This window comes from Orcinus orca, chromosome 6 (assembly GCF_937001465.1).
Source record: "Orcinus orca chromosome 6, mOrcOrc1.1, whole genome shotgun sequence".
NCBI lineage: Eukaryota > Metazoa > Chordata > Mammalia > Artiodactyla > Delphinidae > Orcinus > Orcinus orca.
The window spans coordinates 119,107,453-119,126,482 of record NC_064564.1 but is presented as its reverse complement, the minus strand read 5'-3'; the positions used below and the strand labels follow the sequence as shown (position 1 = coordinate 119,126,482).

General features: G+C 59.0%; 2 protein-coding genes across 11 annotated transcripts in view; one reads left to right on the top strand and one right to left on the bottom strand.

Annotated features, from left to right (window-relative positions):
- Window positions 1-5,798, top strand: part of CAMSAP1 (calmodulin regulated spectrin associated protein 1) — a 55,239-nt gene extending 49,441 nt beyond the window's left edge. For 2 of the 3 annotated variants that reach the window (XM_049711704.1, XM_049711703.1), the window contains one exon: window positions 383-820. In XM_049711704.1, the coding sequence (XP_049567661.1) occupies window positions 383-540 (158 nt within the window). In that variant the 3' untranslated portion in view covers window positions 541-820. Of the gene's footprint in view, window positions 1-382; window positions 821-3,874 lie in introns of those variants that run through there. The other variant, XM_049711705.1, reaches the window with a different exon arrangement.
- A 9,523-nt stretch (window positions 5,799-15,321) lies between these two features.
- The window catches only part of KCNT1 (potassium sodium-activated channel subfamily T member 1), a 70,159-nt gene continuing 66,450 nt past the window's right edge, over window positions 15,322-19,030 (bottom strand). For all 8 annotated transcript variants that reach the window (XM_049711712.1, XM_049711719.1, XM_049711714.1 and 5 more), the window contains 2 exons: window positions 16,496-16,580; window positions 15,322-16,383 (listed from right to left, as the gene is read on the bottom strand). In XM_049711712.1, the coding sequence (XP_049567669.1) occupies window positions 16,263-16,383; window positions 16,496-16,580 (206 nt within the window). In that variant the 3' untranslated portion in view covers window positions 15,322-16,262. The remainder of the gene's footprint in view (window positions 16,384-16,495; window positions 16,581-19,030) is intronic.

Genomic DNA, 19,030 nt, shown 5'->3' with positions numbered 1-19,030 from the left:
ACGGCCTCGCTCTCTGTGGGGCGCGGGCACACGGGCGGGGCCTGGTGGGGGGGCGGGGCCCGGGCGCAGTGGGTGACGTGCCCTTACCTTAGGCTTTTAAAAATTACTGTTTCTTGGTTTCTTTTTTTTTTTAATCAAAGAAACCAAAATTGGAAAGGGAATAAATTACTACTTACTTTAGTCTTTTCCTTAGTTTATTTAAAATCTGTAACTTAGAATTCTGTCACAGATTTGAAGTGGTTATTCCCATTTTCAAAAACTTACGAACATCCCTAATTCAGCCTGCCTGCTGCTTGGTTCTACAAAATTGCCGCCTTTCTTGTGTGTGTGTGTGTGTGTGCTGTGAATATTAATTTTGCAAATCTTGGCCTGCTTTTCGTAGGTCCCAAGCTGTTTAAGGAGCCTAGCAGCAAATCCAACAAGCCGATTATTCACAACGCCATATCCCATTGCTGTCTGGCCGGAAAGGTGAATGAACCGCACAAGAATTCAATATTAGAGGCAAGTATCGAATTTCACCCCGTTTTTTATGTAGAATAAGGGTGTTTATAAATGAGGGCTCTTTCTAGAGGGGAGCATCCCGATCGTTGACACGTGAGGCTGCTGTCCTGCACGTGTGTGACTCGTGTGTGAGGACACGCAGGACACTCGTGTCCCAGGCCCTCGCGGTTGGGACGGCTCCGCGGAAGAGCGGGATTCAGACCAGCGAGACGGAGGGGGCTGCACTGGGGTCGGGGCTGGGGGTCCAGGGCAGGCCCTCTGGGGTGGGGCACGGGCAGTGGGTGAGATTTCTTGAGTTAGTTTGGTGTTGAGGGCAGGGTGTCTGCGGGGGGGCGGGGTCGGAGGTGGTGTCGGGTGGAGACAGGAGGGACCCCAGCTCTGAGCTGGAGAAGTGGGAGTTCGGGGCAAAATGCTGGTCGTTTCTGTCCCGTTGGGTTGACTTGTTTGCTCCCCGGGGGCGGCAGCCCTCGGTCACTAACGGTGAGTGGTGGTGGCCTCAGCAGGTAGAAGATGTGGAAGGAGGGTCCAGGTCAGGACTGCGTGCCATGACCTGACTGACGCTCCGGCTGGGGGCAGCGTGCGGGGCGCGGGGCTCCTCTCCACTCACGTGTCACCGAGCTGCTTCAGCCTCTGGGCTGGTCCAGGAGCAGACAGACGCGAAGGCCTGGCTGTGGAGCTGACGGTCCCAGGCCCGAGGCGGCCCCGCGACAGAGCAGTCGCACGAGAAACTCTGGAGGCCGGCGGGTCTGCCCGTCTGTGCTCTCACAGCGTGAGAACAGCCACAGACTGACCAGAGGGCGGCTCGGTCCCCAAAAACCTGTTTACAAAAGTGGGTGGTGCTGATTCTGGCCGCGGTCTGGAAAGAGTGAAAGGGGAGCAGGACGCGGGCCCGAGGGTGGCTGCAGTGGTCAGTAGGCTGGTCGGTCAGTGGGTCTTACTCGAAGGTGTCATTTGAGCAGAGGCCTGGAGCGGGGAGGGTGCCCCGCAGATCTAGGGAGGCGCACGGGCTCCAGGTGGGACTGATCCCCTGGTTGGGGCTGGAGCGGGGAGCTGGGGGTCAGAGGTCACGAGGCAGCTCCAGTCGGGCCTCTGTGGGCCGAAGGGGACCTGGCTTTGCCTTGGGTGAGGGGGTGAATGCAGCTGTGGGCAGAGGACGGCCGTGAGCCACGGCTTCCTGAGCGGCTGCCGGCAGGGACGGGTGCGAGAGGGTGGAGGCGGGGCCGTGGTGAGCCTGCGGAGGGTGGGGCCCGGGGGCCTGGATGTGTCTTTGCGTCTCTAGTTCTGTTCACGTTTGAACGGTTTTTATGTCGTTGAAATCAGTATTATACTTGCAGCTTTAAATTTTGCTTTTTCTTCTTAATTTTATAAATATATTTGTTTATTTTAAAAAACAACAAGCCTGTTAGATTCTGAAAAGGATAGTATCTATTTGTGAAAAACTAGTTTTCTAAAACAAAAACAGTGAGAAGAGTGGCATTGTTTTACATCATACGAATCTTTTTAGCTCCTGGCTACGTAGAAGACAGCTGGGTGTGACCCGCTTCCGAGTCTATCTGTTACAGACCACGTGTCCGTGGCCGCTGGACAATGGCATTGTACCCTGAGGGGCGGGTGAAGAGGCAGATAACGTAGTAAGCAGAGACCCGGAGAGGGTGTCAGGGACCCTGGCCCATGCTCAGAGAGCTGCGGGGGTAGAAGACGAAACTAGACATTTTCAAGCACGAGGAGAATCTGTTTTAAAATGTTTTTGTGTTAGTGATTTCTTAGAGCTGAGCACACGGTACGGCAGACGCTGTAACAAGCACTGACGGTCATGCCTGCCTCAGGTTCTTTTGCGGCAGCGTTATCGAGAGCTCGCTCACGCAGTGTGAGGTCCCCCCTTCAGTGCCAGTTCAGGGCTGCTCAGTCTGTCCCCAGGCGGCGGCCGTCACCAGTTAATCCCAGAAGCTGCCCCCGCGGAAGGGTCCTGTACCGAGGCCGCTCCCCGCGCTCGCCCCCGGCGCCCGGCCCCACAGGTCTGCGGTCCGCTGTGTGTTCGCCTCTTCTGGACACGTCCCGTGAAGGGGCTCACGCCTGAGGTGGCCTCTCGGGGCGGCTTCTTCCGCTCGGCGCGATATTACCGAGGTTCCTCCGAGTTGTGGCGAGTGTGGTGGCGCTTTGTTCCTTTTTGTGCCTGAACAGCTTCCCGTTGTGCGTCTGGACCATTTTGTTACCCTCTCACCTGCTGATGGACGTTTGGATTGTTTCTCCTTTGGGCCGTTACAAGTAACGCGGCTGAAAGCGTTTGTGCGCAGGTTTTACGTGCGTGCGTGTTTCAGCTTCTCTCGGGTGTCTAACTGAGGGAAGAATTGCTGGGTCGCGTGGTAACTCTGTGTGACGTTTTGAACCCCTGGCCGACTGACTGGCCGACACAGAGGCTGTGTCGCCTCCCCTCCACCAGCAGAAAATGAGCGCTTGCTTCTCCGCGCCAGCACCTGCGCTGACTCTAGCTTAGTGGGCATGAGGTGCTACCCCCTTGTGGCTTTTTTTTTTTTTTAAATATTTATGTGTTTAGTTGTGCTGGGTCTTAGTTGCGGCATGTGGACTCTTAGGTGCTGCATGCATGTGGGATCTAGTTCTCTCCCTGACCAGGGATCAAACCCAGGCCCCTTGCATTGGGAGTGCAGAGTCTTAGCCACTGCGCCACCAGGGAAGTACCCCCCATTGTGGTTTGTTTTTTTTTTAAATGGAACTTTGTCTTTTTTTAAAATTTATTTTATTTACTTATTTTTGGCTGCATTGGGTCTTCGTTGCTGCACGCGGGCTTTCTCTAGTTGCGGCGAGCGGGGGCTACTCTTCGTCGTGGTGCGCAGGCTTCTCATTGCGGTGGCTTCTCTTTGTTGCGGAGCACGGACTCTAGGCGCGTGGGCTTCAGCAGTTGTGGCTCGCGGGCTCTAGAGCGCAGGCTCAGTAGTTGTGGCGCACGGGCTTGGTCGCTCCAAGGCATGTGGGATCTTCCCGGACCAGGGCTGAAACCCGTGTCCCCTGCATTGGCAGGCGGATTCTTAACCACTGCGCCACCAGGGAAGCCCCCCACTGTGGTTTTGATTGGCATTTCCCTGATGGCTAATGATGTCCAGCGTCTTTTCATGTGATTTCTCACTTAATGTTAAAAGCATTTTTTTCCTTGGATACCTGGACTGAAGTAAAATATCTCAGTGGTAGTTGGTGCTCCACTGAACGGGATAGCCCATAGCTTTGTGTCCTAGAAAGCTTGCCCCGGGGTGGGCGGTTAGCTGGCCGCGGGCCTCCTGGTCAGGACGGTGGATGCTGCGGTGTGACTGCGGGAGGGACTCACGTTCCCTGTCTCTTCTCCTTCACTCCCTCCACACAGGAGCTGGAGAAGTGTGACGCGAATCACTACATCATACTGTTCCGTGATGCTGGCTGCCAGTTCAGGGCACTTTATTGCTACTATCCTGACACTGAAGAAATCTACAAACTAACTGGCACGGGGCCAAAGAGCATCACCAAGAAGATGATCGACAAACTGTATAAATACAGCTCAGACCGAAAACAGTTTAACCTGATCCCGGCCAAAACCATGTCCGTCAGCGTGGACGCGCTCACCATTCATAACCACTTGTGGCAGCCCAAGCGGCCCTCGGTGCCAAAGAAGACGCAGACTCGTAAATGACCCTGGTGCGGCAGGAGTCTGAGGACGCGCCGGCCAGGTCGATATTTATTATTTTCATCCTTTTGGGTACGAAGTGTGCAGAATCACAGACCTTTTTCAAAGAGACTTCTAGACAACACGAGAAAACCCTCCCTTAGGTCCCAGCACACAGGACGGCAGGTGGAGCTGGAGTGAGGACTCAGCTCCGTTTCCAGCAGCTCGCGGCTGCTGTGGTCACTGCTACGCGGAGGCTCCCAGACGAGGGGCGCGTGCCCAGGAGCTCCGGGCAGCGGATTCCTTTTACTTGAAGTTCTCCTTCGGTGTAAATTAAAAGTGATTTCCTTTGCTTTCTTGCCTCTCACCTCACCCCCTTTTGCACATGACCTGACAGCCGTCTTGCTGGCCAGCTGTAATCTCGCGAGATGATAGGACTGAGACTCGATCTTGGGTCAAGGTTTTTGAATGTCTGTAGGGAAGGAGCTCGTGTTGGGGAAGTCGTTTTCATTTGAGAAACTGTATATTTATTGATTGTGTCTACTGCCAACGTTTATATCCAATTCTAAGATTTCTGAAAAAAATTCTTGTTCCTTGCTGCTCAGAAAAAGTTTACTGAAAATACCAGTTCACTAAAAGCACTGAAATCTGCAAAGTCTGTCTTCTGCTAAAATAACGTTTACAAGTACGGAGGGGTTCTCGCCGACACGCGATCACGAGGATGGTGAATGGTACTCTCGCTGGTGCCTGCCTAGTTGAAAATAGGAAAAGCTGAGCCGATTACAGCCCGCGTTCATTACGTTTGGGATGGTGTGCTCCCGATTTGTTCACTTTAATAAAGACAGATTTTGGTAAAGTAGAATCTTTTTCACTCTGAGCATGTTTCTCTTAAAAGGCGATGCACTTACGCGGACGGTTCTTTTAGTGTTTTTATCACGTCGTCACTCACCCGTCCTGATTCTTGCTTCTGGAGGAGCAGGAAGCGTGCGGTTCTCGGGTTAGATAGAGCATCTCGTTGTGTCGCCTGCTTAAAGACAATTAAAGGGGTTATCTGCGGCCGTCTCGGAGCTCCAAGTCAGCGGAATGCTCTGGGTTCTCTCCACGGCGGCCCTGACAGTCACTAGGGCTTCTCCGGACCAGACGTTCCTGCCCGGCCTCCGCACGGCACCGGAAGTCTGCCGACACCTGTGCAACTGACCAGCTGACCCGACTGCCGGAAGATTCTGGAGTCCCATATGTTAGTTTTGCACATATTTTCTTGGGAGTGTTACTTGAATCTCTCTCAAACTGCAGAAAGAAACTGAAGATCAGTGGAGAGAAACAGTTAAGACAAAGTATACTGGTAATTTTAGACGAAAAGGTGAGCGGACTGTGTCCATGAGGATGGAGGGAACGTGGTACAGAAGCGGCAGGGCCTTGCCCGCTCCCGGTCGGGTCTGTATATATCGGTAGCCAGCAACTCTGTCTGTAAATAGGTAACGAAGCTGTGCGGTTTCTCCAGTGCTGAGTATTAAACAGTCCTGAGTGAACTTTCCTGTTACTATGCCGTTCACACGTGTGCTTTATTTCTCACTGTATGTTGTATATTACATTATTATATTTATTTTAAGAAAGCACTAAGATGTAATAAAGTAATTACCTAATTTGCTTTCTATGGTCACGTTTGCGTGAGGTTGTCGTGACTTGTTTCTCGGTCAGTGTCCCCGGCTCCTTGCTGTAGAGAAATTTCCTGTGGTTTCTAGTTGACTAACGTCCCTTTTATTAGAGAATCACATCCTTCTAGAGAAGGGACGCTTTGCAACTTCTTCCTTTATGCGGACAAGACGTGTGACAACTTCTCCGTCATTTTATAACAGTCCTGTTGAAGTCAGCGGAATTTGATGGTTTTCAGTGAAGATTTAGAGGCGCTCCCGGCCCAGTGCTGGAAAGCTCGTTCCTACCAAAGTTCTGGGTGAACTCTGGGTTTTCTGATACAGTCAGTCAACCTGTGGGGCGTTGCGAAGGTTGTTTGCATGTGGTGCTCGGTGCCCTTCGTTAAGCCAGGGAGGGGACCAGTGCTCGGGACGTGGGGACGGACGCTCCCCGCGGGCCCCCTGTGCGGCGCAGGAAGTTTCAGACGCAGGATTCCCTTCCGTGGTGGAGATTTTCAGTCCTTTCTGGCTTTGGTGGTGGTGAAGTCGTTCATTGCCTCGTAGGGCTCCCTTGTTGTTCTTACGGTGGAGGGTGGTACGTCTTTCCTTCTCGGCATTCTGACCAGCCGCCTGTCTACCCATTTAGAATTTAACTTGGTGAAGAAAGTGTTGCATGCATGGCTGAGCACGTGACGAGGTTCATGTATGAGTCCTTGCTGGTGAGCTGGGATCCCAGGAGCCCAAATAAAACTGCGGTGAGGGAGCCCCATAGTTACAAATCTATGTGCAGATGTATTAACTTATCCCCACACACGTGTGCGTGAGTGTGCGTACGTGGCGGGGGGGGTGTGTGGACGCTCGCACACGCCAGAGGCGGACGGACTGTCTTTCCCATGTGTCCTCTGACGTTGCACGTCACTGCAGGGCAGTGTCTGATCAGGCTGTTTGGACCCAAACTGTGTTCTTCGCTCTGGCGAACTGCAAAATGGAATAATTCCGAAGTTATGTCTCGGTTATACTTCGCGTGTGTGTGTTCTCTCCTTTTGCTTATTATTTATTTTTGGCTGCACTGCACAGCTTGTGGGGTCTTAGTTCCCCGACCAGAGATCGAGCACGCGCCCCCTGCAGTGGAGGCATGGAATCCTAACCACTGGACCGCCAGGGAAGCCCCTAGGGTATACTTTTATTTTTTTGAAACTGTAGTTCTTACTTGGGGAGGGAAGTCCCTGAAATGAAATTTCCTGTTAAGATGAACTTGGACAGCCTTTCCTGATTGATGCTGACCTACTCTGTAAAACGCGGCTTGGCCTTTGAGAAGCGGGAGTGAGCGGCTTTAGGCAGCCCCCTCCCAGTTTGTGGCCCTCGTTTCTGGTGGGGGCTCTGCGTGCGGGGAGGATGGGCTGCGCTTCTGCGTCAAGGTCACGGCCAAGTCCGCCAGCGTTGGCGGGGAGCAGAACGCGTCCGGGTGGCATCCCGCCTGGCCGTCTCTTGCAGGGGTTGGGGGCGCCTTGCCGCGGTCTGGAGCCTTCTCCGGGCTGTCCCTGACTGCATCTCCATGCGAAGGCCCGAGCTGTGGGGACCGTTCGAGATCTCGGGGGCAGAACTTGCCCTGGGAAGAAGCGGGGCCCCTCTGTCTCCCTACCCTTCCCTGTGCTCATCTAGGAGGGGGTGATCTCCACTCCTTGCGTTGTTCTCTGTTCTTTAGAAAGAGCGAGTTACCGTATCCACGTGATTTCCTAAATAGCAAGGAAAAGCCACTTACAGTGGGAATTAATAATTGAACAAAGAGTAGTAAAAATTATAGCCTGAGCTCCACGTCGTCAAGCCCGGATGTAATCTGTGAAGGATTTGTTTCACGGGAACCCTTTCTTGGCAATGAGAATTTGGGGTCGCCGCCGGTGCAAAGAAATAGCAACAGCATAAAAACCGACTTTCCCATAAAAGTGAAGTCTAGGCTGGTGCTATTACGAAGGTCAGAAGCTAGCAATCTTGGCCTTGGAGTCACGTCTCTGGGCCTGTGTTTCCACTGGGTGACCGATTGTCTGGAACTCCTGAGGTACCATTACTCTGGGCCTCGGCTGCGCACACGCTCCCCGTTTACAGTTTGAGACGCTGTAATGATGGGATGGGTTAAATTGACAAGCCTGCAGCTCCAAGGACCAGGCATTGAGACGGGGGCTCGGATGGCCTTGGACCATGCGTGCTCTTTGCTCATCCAGGTCAGGATCCTGTGACGGGAGTTTCTGAGCATACAGAAGGCGTCAGCAGCACCGCCAGGCAGAGGCTGAAGCCTCAGGACTTGAATTTAAAGTGTGTGTTTGGTTTTTTTTAAAGCAGTTATTTTCAGTTGAACTGATAAACCTCTCTAGTCTCCATTTGTGCAAGAAACAGTTTGGTTTCTTGCCCTTTTAATTCTAGTTGGTGAGTTTTTTGTTGTTTTCATCACAATACAACCCTTGTTCTTTTTTTTCAATTGAAGTAGAACGTACCTACAGAAAAGCAAACGGATCCCAAGTACAGAGCTTGATAAAATTTGACAAAGTGTTTATTCTCATTTTTTAAATGAGTGGTTCTCAGTATTTGTCACCAAAGTTCTCCCTAGAGTGTTTTGCTTCTAAAGTATATTTGTTAATGGTTACTTTGTGCGGTTTTCGTAGTAGGCACGGAACTGCCAGTAGGAGTCGATCAGCTGCAGAAGCATCGTTGCAAAAGCCAGTGTGTGCGGGGCAGAAAATGCGCTGTTATCTTTGTGTGTGTTTCTTCACATCAGCCTCCTGTTCAGCTCGCGAGCGCCCTGTGTTCTGTGGGTGCGAAGATTCCTCACCCAAGGACTGCTTGCTGCGCCAGAGGGGCAGCCCTCCCGGGCGGGATCCACGGGGCTCAGGCATCAGGTGTCACCTGCTTAGGACGACGTGGCTGCTTTGGGAGGGTCAGGGGGGAGATGACCGGCCAGGTGAGGGCACGTGGGGCGGGCACGAGGCTTCTTGGGGGCAGCGGGGCCGTCTCCCTTTATTATTCTCGGCCCTCGGGCCATGTTGCCAGCACCAGCTGGACATTTGGTGAAAGTTGGTTAAACTTGTTGCCGGGTTGGGGCTGCGGGAAGCCAAGCCCTTGCTCTTGCACCTGGATGTGGAATGATCTCGCGGGACGTTTGCGTCACAAATCCCGGGGACCCATGGGGTGTAGGGTGGGGCCCAGAGCCCAGTGACGCGGGGATGTGGAGGCCACTGCCCGGTCACACGTGGACTGGGGAACAGGGCGGGGCCCATCTCACCTGGAGCCCTGCTCACCGTCTGGTGCCAGGTGTGGTCCCATGGGAAGGGCAGGAGTGGGCGGCCACCCTGAAGTCGGGCAGGACCATGTTAGAGACAGACCTACGGGTGATCTGGGTGCCGGGACCGGGGCGTCTGGTCTGGCTTTCTGAGCGCCCAGGCCCTCACGTAAACACTGGTGCTGCAGACCTCGTTCTAGAAGCCCCGGGGAGGTGGTACCTCAGCTGCGTAGAACTAGGTACAAGGGGAAGGCCTCGCCCTGGAACTTGGGGCGGGGGAAGGGGGTTTCACGCAGGGCGGGCAGCCCTCAGTGAGGGCAGCCCCGCCCGCCGCCTCCCCCCCGCCCCCCCGCTCCTGCCAGGCCTCCCACTGCCCGGAACCCACTCTGCCCAAAGGCGCCGCCCTTGAGGAAACACCGGGTAGTGCTCCTTACTTGGAGACGCTCTCCTTGGGCTAGAAATGGATCAAATGAACAAAAAAGCCCCGCTTTCCGGACAATTCTGTTTCATGTTACTTTGTTTGTTTATAAAATAACGTACTCCTTGAAAGCATCAAATGTGGTAAACAGTTGAGAATCACACCAGGGGAAGCTGCAGGCTGCCCACCCCCGGTGCCAGTGCCCAGGGGGTCGCCACTGTCCACGCTTCCAGACCCTCCCGGGCATCCGCAGACTCGGACGTCACACACACGCGGGGCGGGTGGTGTCAGCAAGCGGCCCCTGGGTGCCCTGTCCTCGTGGAGCCTCTGAGACGGGCGACTGGAAGGACCCGTGTTTGCTGGTCTAAGACGTCCTTACTTTTAAGATGTACCACTATTTTGTACCACCAAGGAGGGGAAGTGCTGCCACGCAGACTGTGCCGCGTCCTTGACCAGGAGACGCCCTCAGAGATGCTCAGGTGTGTCTGGGGGCGGGGCAGAGGGCACGTCTCAGGCGCGAGGAGGCTCAGGTAGGGGTGCTGTGCACGGACACACAGTAGAGTGACGCATAGGTTTCTCTGCATCAAAACCTGGCCAGAGACACAGGGACCGGAAATCATGCCCCAGTTCCTGCTGGTGAATATAAAATACTAAGATGAACCCAGACTCAGACATTATGCTCAGCAGTGTTTAAATGGGAATAAAGGTTCAACGTGAGAAAGTGTAATTTACGTTGGGTGTAAGAGGGAAACCACACGTAAAAAAAAGTTGATGACGTTCAATATCATTCACGATGAGAAACGTTGCCGTTAGAAGTCTCGTAATTTGATGATACCCGCCAGAGACCTCCAGCGGGCCCCACACTTAACTGGGGACACTTTCAGTGTTTCACTGTTAAGTCAGGGTGGAGGCCAGTTTGCCTGTGGTCACAGTGAGTAGCCAGGGCTTTCCTGGACGTCTGAGCCGTTGTAATAAGACAGGGAAACAGGAGGTTTAAAGGTAGGAAAAGAAAAGCCCAAACCGTCTTTATTGGCAGAGATATGAAAGTCCTCCTAGAAAAGCACAGGAACAGGTGGTGAGTGTTAGAAGTGCAGCGACCAGCATGCAAACTGAAGCGTTTCCAGACCCGCTCGTGACCAGCACGTGCATCGAGCAGGGCGGTCACGGGAAGTGAAGCCCACTGCTGACCCCCCGAACAGCCGGTTACGGTCACTTAGGGCGTCCCGGAGGTGTGACTAAGCCCGAGGTTCAAAGTCACCAGGTGCCGACCCCTCGCACCGGGTCTGCAGGTGGGCCGCCACCGCCCACAAAATCCCCAGAGGACTCTCCATGGGGTGCCGTCTGCTGATTCAGGGTTTGGCTCTGGGGACCCAGGACAAGGAGCCCTGACTCGGGTGCCTGCCCGTCTCCCTGTCGTCTGGGCTTGGGAGGGGTTGGGCCCCAGCAGGTGAGCAGGGCCACGTGCCTCCCCGTGGACTGCAGCTCCCTCCGCCCACGCGGGGTGCAGTCCCACTGGGGGTGGCGTGGCGGGGAGTCCGTCCTGCGGGACTGAGCCCACGAGCCCTGGGGCCTCAGAGCAGGTCTGGGGGTGCGGGGGCTCTGCTCGGGCCGGCACGGCGGGTGCACGACGGGCTCACACGGAATCCCACGGCTGTCCTGCTGGTGTCACTGGGCGCCCCCTGGCGTGAGGGTGAGGCATTTTTTCAGTGTCTACGGAGCAAATTCACGCTTCCCTTTCTGGGAGATTCCTGGTCATTTGCCCACTTTCAATTGGGCCTCTCTAACTGGGTGGTTCTTTTTCTTACGGATTCATAGAAGATTTTAAAATAATCTAGACAGGATTCTTTCATTATAGGAGCAGCATATATGCCAAAGCGTGGCCTTTTTTTTTTTTTTTTTACTGTTGGTGTTTGGAATATAACCCCTTCTCTTAGTGTTATTTATTTATCTATTTATTTTTGGCTGTGTTGTGTCTTCGTTGCTGCACACGGGCTTTCTCTAGTTGCGGCGAGCGGGGGCTACTCTTCGTTGCAGTGCACGGGGTTCTCATTGCGGTGGCTTCTCGTTGCGGAGCGCGGGCTGTAGGTGCGCGGGCTTCAGTAGTAGCAGTGCGTGGGCTCAGTAGTTGTGGCTCGCGTGTTCCCTGCATTGGCAGGCGGACTCTCAACCACCACGCCACCGGGGAAGCCCCCCTTTTAGTGTTTTTAATTGGCGTTTCCCTGGTTACAGATGCGTAGAGCATATTTCCATCTCTTTGTTGGTCTTTTTGATTTTCTTCTTTTGTGAAATGTCTCTTCAAGTTGTTTGCCTACCTTCCTGCTGGGTCATCTGTCTTTTTATAATAATATACAGAAAGTAAGTTTTTAAAACATATTTATGTTATCTTCTGTATCTTATCTTACCCGTTCAGCACTTCTTCACGTTCTTTTTGGTGTTGTGATAAGCAGTGTTTCTAAAGCCTTATTTGGTTCCCCGTCCAGCCTCAGTGAGGACCCAGGCTCAGCGCCAGCTCTTGGGGGAGGCCCTGGGGGAGGAGTTCCCCTGGGAAGACCCCCAAACCCCCCTGTGCAGCAGGGCAGCCGGGACCCAGCCACAGGGATTGCCTCAGAGCCAAGGTGGGCACTGAGCTCCCCATGGGCCCCCTCCATCCGGACTCTTGGAGCTGCTGGCCTGAAGGGCCGGCCCCGAGATGGGCAGGACGACGGGCTGCGGCAGACGCCCAGCGAGTGTGGAGCCGCTGCCGTCCTGGGGGCTGTGGCCCGGGTCCCTGGGACGGTGCAGGGCAGCAGGAAGGCGGCCTGGGCGAGCCGTCCTCCCCAGCACGACCCAGAGGGACCCTGGAGTGTGGTGCTTGGCTTCGAGGACCCCTGCCTCGGGGCCAGGTTCCCTGAACACCTTCCAGGACCCTCCCCCCTGACCAGGAGCCGCTCTGAGGTGACAGGGGTCCCCGCCAGAGAAGGGATCTGCAGGGGCCGGGTGGCCTCCCTGCAGGTGACCAGGGCCAGAATGGGGGTCCACCGTGAACCCACGTGGTTAACCTGGGCCTCAGTCACTCGGAACTTGGGGGAGGTGTGGGAGGTGTGGAATAGTCCTGGGTGGAGGTGCTTTTTCGATCCAAGACTCATCTTGCACCCCTCGCCCCCCCCACCACAGTCTCCTAAAGTATGAGACTCAAGCCTGAGGGTCCCCTCCCTGGTGGGAGAGCAGGGCCCACAGCGGGACCGGGTACAGCCTGCAGCCTCAGAGCCCCAGGCCTGCCTGGGGACGGCGGGAAGGCAGGTCTCAGCCCACGGCGTGATGCTGCACCTTCTGCCCAAGTCCTCGTGAGAGGGGACAGGCCCTGGGGTGAGAGGGACCCCACAGCCAGACCAGGCAGGGGTCTTAGAGTGCCATGACGAGACCGTCAGGGGTGGACACGGGCTCTGCCCCCCCATTCCACACGCTCACACCGCTTCCCCAGTGCAAACCTCGTGCCCCTGAACCACCTCCTGGCTGCCCGGCCCCCGAGGCTGCCCAGGCGCCCAAGAGGAGGGCGAGGCAGAGTCCTGACCAAGGCCCCTCCCTGAAGGACGGATGGTCTGCTGCTTCTCCAGCTTCCAGGCAGCAGCCTGAGTTCAGGACCTGGGAGGGAAGCCGTCTGCCCCTGACAGGCAAGGCCTCGGGCCTGCTGGGAACTCAGCCACAGTCAGGTCCCTGATGGAGGCCGGGCTGCCAGGAAGGGTGTCTTCCTGGAGAGAGGAAGGTGCAGCCACCCTGGACCGCACTTCCAGGTCCAGCAGGCCTCGTGGAGCCAGCAGTGACGCGCCAGGCTGGGGGCTGCAGAGGGTGTGGGTCAGTGCTATGTGGCCCCCCCCGGCCCCCCAGGCAGGCCCTTGAGGGTACCTGGAGGTGCCCATGCAGGGTGCCCGGGGCATGGAGGACCTGATTGATGGTCATTCCCAGCTCTGCGCTCTGTGACCGGGGCCATGGAACAGACTGTCTCTGACAGTCCCGCCTGGAGGGCCTGCTCTAGGCATCCGTGAGTTCCCTGAGACCACCGTGCTAGGCCCCCAAGCTCCTGCGGATGTCACTGAGGACAAGGTGGCTCTGGCCATCTGGCCGCCCCTGGGGGCCTGGAATGCCGGGGGTGCTCCCCCAGCCCCTGCCCCTGGAGGCCCCAGCCGAGCCCCCCAAGCCCCAGGTGGGCGGGGCTGCCTTCAGGGCGGCCGGACTAAGGTCCTGGACGGCAGACCCCAGCCTGCACGCCTGTCGGGGGACCCTGGGACGCAGGAAGCCGTAGCTCGCCAATCTCACAGGAAAATGCTGCGACTCTTCTGAGAGACCCACTCATCAGGGCGCACAGCTGCCCCCAAAAGAAAGAGGCACCTCTGAGACCACTGGGTGTGGACTGGGGTCGAGATGAGGGCCAAGAGCATCGTGGGGTGCCCGCCTTGTGGTCCTGCGGAGGCCGAACGTGCATCCGTGTTCGGCCTCCAGGGCGCGGGGCGGGCCGGCGCCGTCTCGAGGAGGGGCCTCCTTCCTCTCTTGGCAGGTGGACTTGGGGTGAAGGGCTGTGCTGTGCACGCCGTCCTTTGTTTCTCCCTTTTCTTGCCTTCTCTGGCTTTAGTAAGCATTTGCTATGGTTCCGTATCTTTTTGTCCCCCAGCTGCCAGTTGCACTTCTTTGTGAGATTCTGGGTGGCCGCCCCGAGTCTGGGCGCCCACTTGCACCTGCCGCACGTCTGCCTGTGAACGCTCGGCTCCGGGGTGGGGCGAGCGGGCACCGTAAGCCGGTGTTCCCAGGCCCTGCGCCCTTGACAAGCCGGAATGGCCAGCACGTTGCTGGTGTTATTGTTCTGACCAGCTTTCTATAGGAATAAATAAAACAGAGGTTTTCCTCTAATTTTGTTACGTTTGAAAAACTCAGCAAAACATTGAGAAATGTTCTCTCCTCGCTCGGTCAGGGCGCCTGGGTGCAGGTCTCCAGCCTCCCCTGGGCCCTCTGTCTGCACTGAGCCGTGGGTATGAGTGTGCAGCCCGGTCTGGAGATGAACCCCACTTCTCACCGCCTGTCCTGTGCACCCCAGACTCAAGTCAGGCAACTCCTGAGGATCCCTGTCGGATGCCATCTTCCCCGTGTGGGATTCCAGGGGCTGCAGCCCCCCCCTGGTTGGAGCCCCCGGTCCAGCGGCCAAGCAGGGTCCCCTCCCCTCAGGGAGTTGGAGCGTGGGTGCCAGGAGAGGTGGCAGGTGCAGGAGAGGACGCTCGCTGGCAGGACCCCAGGAGCCACTGACCCTGCTGGGACGGGCCCTGGGGTCTCCCAAGCCCGGTCAGCCCCCTTCCTGACTGCCCACAGCCTGCACCATCCCCTGGGCATGCAGACGCTCTCTGGGCGGGAGGGAGTGTCCCCAGGCGGCCAGCGTGGGGGGAGAGGAGCTGCACGTGTGCCCCTCCCTCAGGGCAGGCCCCTCCAGCCGCCGTGTGGCCCCGCCCCGGGTGGGGGGCTGCGCTGGCTCCTCTGCCAGCCTCTGGGAATACTCTCTGTAGGAGCGGGAGCCCCACCCCAAGACAAACACGGCTGCCTTGTGCTGGCGAGGGGCACACATCCCTCCTGGGCACGGCCGGGCTCCAGGGCCAGGCAACTCGCCAGGGAGCCCTCCTGGACCCCGTCCCCGCCACCACCTGAGTTGCTTCCTGCTTTTCGGGAAGGTTCAGGCCAGCAGCATCTCCCTGGGGTAGGGGCTTCCCTGTGGGGACCAGTGGGTTGGGGAGCAGAGCAAGTGTCTCTAACCCTTGACACTGGGCGGCTGGGGCAGACCCAGGCCCCGAGCTTGACGCCATGGAGGGGAGGCCTTACAAGCAATCCTCTTGGCTGTAGGATGCATCCGTTTAATAGAAGTTTCCAGCACTGAGCGTGCAAAACCTGTCAGAGGGAGTCACACGGGAGCCGCGGCGGCGCCCCGAGCCCCTCCCTCAGGAGGAGGAACGTCCCGCGCGCGCGGAGGCTGGGCCTGCTAGCAGCCCAGCGGCTGAATTGTGCTTCAGGTCTGGTGTTAAAAGGAGGTCAGATGGCGCGGCTGCGAACGTTCAGCGTGAAACCAGAGGAAAAGGCCGTCATCTGATTCTCTTCCCCAAAGTCCAGGGCCGCTGTGGGGTCTCACGGCAGCCCCGCCTCCCTCCTAGCGAGCCCAGGCTGCTGGCAACTCTCCGGAGCCCCCCTGCCCCGCCCCTGCCAGGGGCTCGGCCGCGCTGTGGACCCTCCTGCTTTCATTTCCTTCTGGAAAAGGCTCCCTTCGCGTGCCTGCCTCACCGTTCCGGAGACCCTTGCGGCCCGACTCTGGGCCAGACCCTCACAAGTGAGACCACAGGGGACCCACAGGGCAGACAGGGGTGGCCCACCGCCCCGTGGCTTTGCTGAGAGCTGTGGGCAAGGCCCAGGAATCAATACCAGCCGTGGCCGTGGAAACGGGCAAGTTCAGGGGCTGCAGTGTGCTCTCCTGCTCCGGTGCGAGCCCCCGGCCCGGGCCTCTGCGGTCCAGCCTGGCTCCTGTCCCTGCACTGCGGCCAGACCCGGTCACGAGTTGCGGTGCGTTTGTGCAAAGGGCCAGGGATTGTATAGATTTGTAAAAACAGGTTAAAAAGCCTTCCCACCAGCATCTGGTAGTGCCCGGGGCAGCCTCGGCCCTCACCGGGTCCAGTCCCGGGAGCAGCTCTGGGCTGGGCGGCAGGCGGGGGTCGGGGCCCTGCACTCATGCATCACGTGGCCCACGGACCCTGGCAGGACGAGGTCAGCCCGGAGGGCTCCACACGGCGCTCAGAACTGCGTCTCGTCCCGCGTCTCGGGGTTGCAGGAAGCCAGCTTGTTGCTGCAGCTGCTCTTCCGGCTCCGGGAGCTGCTGGCCACGTGGGCCAGGGGGTCGGAGCGGATGAGATACCTGCGGGGAGGGCGGGAGGTCCCTGATGTCGCCCTGCGTCTGGGAGGCTGGGCTGGACGCCCACGCGTCAGATGGGCAGGTGTCTACACTTGTCCGGGGACCCGGTACTTACACGATGTCGTTGGGCTCCAGCCGCGTGTCCGGTGGAGGGTTGATGAGCACATAGGAGAGGGTGTTCTGTTGGTCGTTCATCTCGTCTGCGGAGACAGGGCCCAGCGCGCAGTCACCACTCAGCACCCCCCCTCCACCTCCGCTCTGGGGGGCCCCGAGGAGCTGGCAGCTCTGGTCCAGCTGCAGAATCCTCCCGGCCTTTCAGCTGTTCTGCCTGAGCCCTCGTCCCGGCGAACCCAGCAGGGCCGGTCCTCCCTGACCGACACTGGCCTCGGCACCCGCGCTGCACGGGCATGGGGGCGGCCACGAGGGCAGCAGGCACTGGCCTCGGCGCCCGCGCTGCACGGGCATGGGGGCGGCCACGAGGGCAGCAGGCACTGGCCCCCACGGTCTCTCAATGGCTCGCTCAGCTGGGTCATCAACATCTTAGGGTGTCCTGACCCCGAACATGGAGCACACCTGTGCACACCAACACGTGTGCACACACCTACACACCCGCACTCACACCTAGTGCAGCCCTCAGACTCACCCCCTCCCCTGCCCCCCAGTGCCCTGCATCCCCACCCCATACAGGCCACTCCTGACCCCTCCTCAACCCTCCGCTTCAGACTCGTCCTTTCCTTCCCAAGACCTGCTCCCGTGGCACCAGCCCAGAGTCCGCCCGGCTCAGTCTCCCGGAGGGGCCCTTGGGCACACACGGGGTCCGAGCTGCCCGTCACAGAGACAGCCTGGGGTCCAGCCCACGGGGTGGCTGTGGATTCTGGAGAAACCCTGGTCACCTCACAGGTGCCTCTGCGGCCAGCTACAGGGACAGGGCTGGCCGCTGTCTGGCAGTGACCCCAAGCTCACGAACGGCTGGCGGCCTCAGTTTCCCCATTTGGTGACGCCTAAAGGTGCCCCCTGACCCAGGACCGGGCATCAAGGGAACGGCCCTTCAGGGGGATCAGGCCCTGGGTGGCCTCTGCCCCCAGCCCCTCCCGTTCCCGTCTCTCGGCACCGTCCCTCCCGCTGGGAGGGCGCCAGCCGGTCCACTGAGGGGCGGGATTCTCTGCGAAGCTGGGGCAGTTGCCCGCTGACTAGCCGGGGGCGGGGGGGCTGCAGCTCGCTCCTCTGAACTGATGAGTTCAGGGCCACATCTGGCGGTGCATTCGGGACCCGCACGGCGGCAGGCGGAGCGCGGCGTGCTTCCTGGGGACAGGTCGGGGCACAGGCTGGGACCCGGGAGCTGACGGACATGTGCAGACCCTGACGGCATCAGCTGGTGCCAACCTCGCGTCCACGCCCGGGAAGGGAACGGCCTGACCCCCGCGCGGGGTCACGAGCCAGGTTGGCTCACGCTGGAGGCTGCGTGACGGAGCCGGGCAGTGGGGGCAGCACGGAGCCGGGCAGTGGGGGCAGCGGGTGGCGCGGGTGGGGGCGGGGAGGCCCCCGAAGGCTCTCGGGGATCCCGCACCCCTGACCACAGCCAGGGCGGCTCCACGGGGACAGGCGCACGGTCAGAACAAGGAAACGGTGAGGCCGGTGCTGGGCCGGGCCCCTCTGTGTGGCCGGGGGGAGGGGGAGCGGCGCCTGCCTCGCTGGGCCTCCCCTCCGGCCTGGACCCTGCTTCTCCCCCGGGGGGCATAGATCACGGGCACTCCCGGCCCGAAGCAGGCCCAGCTCCGTGCTTACGGGGGCCCGGCTGTGGCGCCCAGGGCTGGGTGTGCTCTGCTGCGAGGCCCAGACCCCGACTTCCCTGGGACGGGGCGGCCGCGCCGTGCCTGCTGTGCTCTGGTGAGGGCCCGGGGTGCGGCCGGGGGCCAGTGACCAAGGGCTGTGCTGCTGCGCTCCCCCTCGCACCCGCTACCGGGCACTGCAAGCCTCTGTGCGGGCCCTCCTCCTTCAGCCCGCAGACCAGACGCCCGGCCCGGCCCGGGGCGTCCACGCTGACCACAGCCCCACTCTCCTCCGTGCGCTGGGGCCAACTGCAGCACCTTCCCCCGAGATGCATGCCGCTGCGGGGTCCTCATGGCGGTGCCCTCCCCGGGGACTGACTGCCCTGCAGCCCCCCAGGATCAGCCTCTCCTCTGGTTTTACGTCCTGGCTTAGGCACCTCTCGGTGTCCACACGTCAGTGGGGGGCTCGGGACACACCACCCGGGGAGCCTGTGGGTGCGGCCACCCCTGCCCGGGAGCCTTGGCAGGGAGCAGGGGTGCAGCTGGGCGCAGGGAGGGGGCGACGCAGCCACCCCGTTCACGGCAGCCCCAGGCTTGGACTTGGGCTGGCCTGGGGGCTCTGCCGTGAATGCGGTCGTGGGGTGCGGGGTGAGGAAAAGCACAGGGACCCCGGAGATGCCAGGGCTTCGCCTGCTCAGGCCCAGCTGGGCCGACCCCCAGCAGCTCCCCCGCCGTGAACTCCGGAGCTTCTCGCTCCTGGGCCTGGGTCTGCCCCTGGCCGTCCAGTCCCACCTGAGCTAACACCTACCTGGGCTCAGGAGGCCTGTCAGCGCTGGGGTCACCCCTAACCCCAGGGGTCCGGGGCGTGTGGGCTCTGAGCC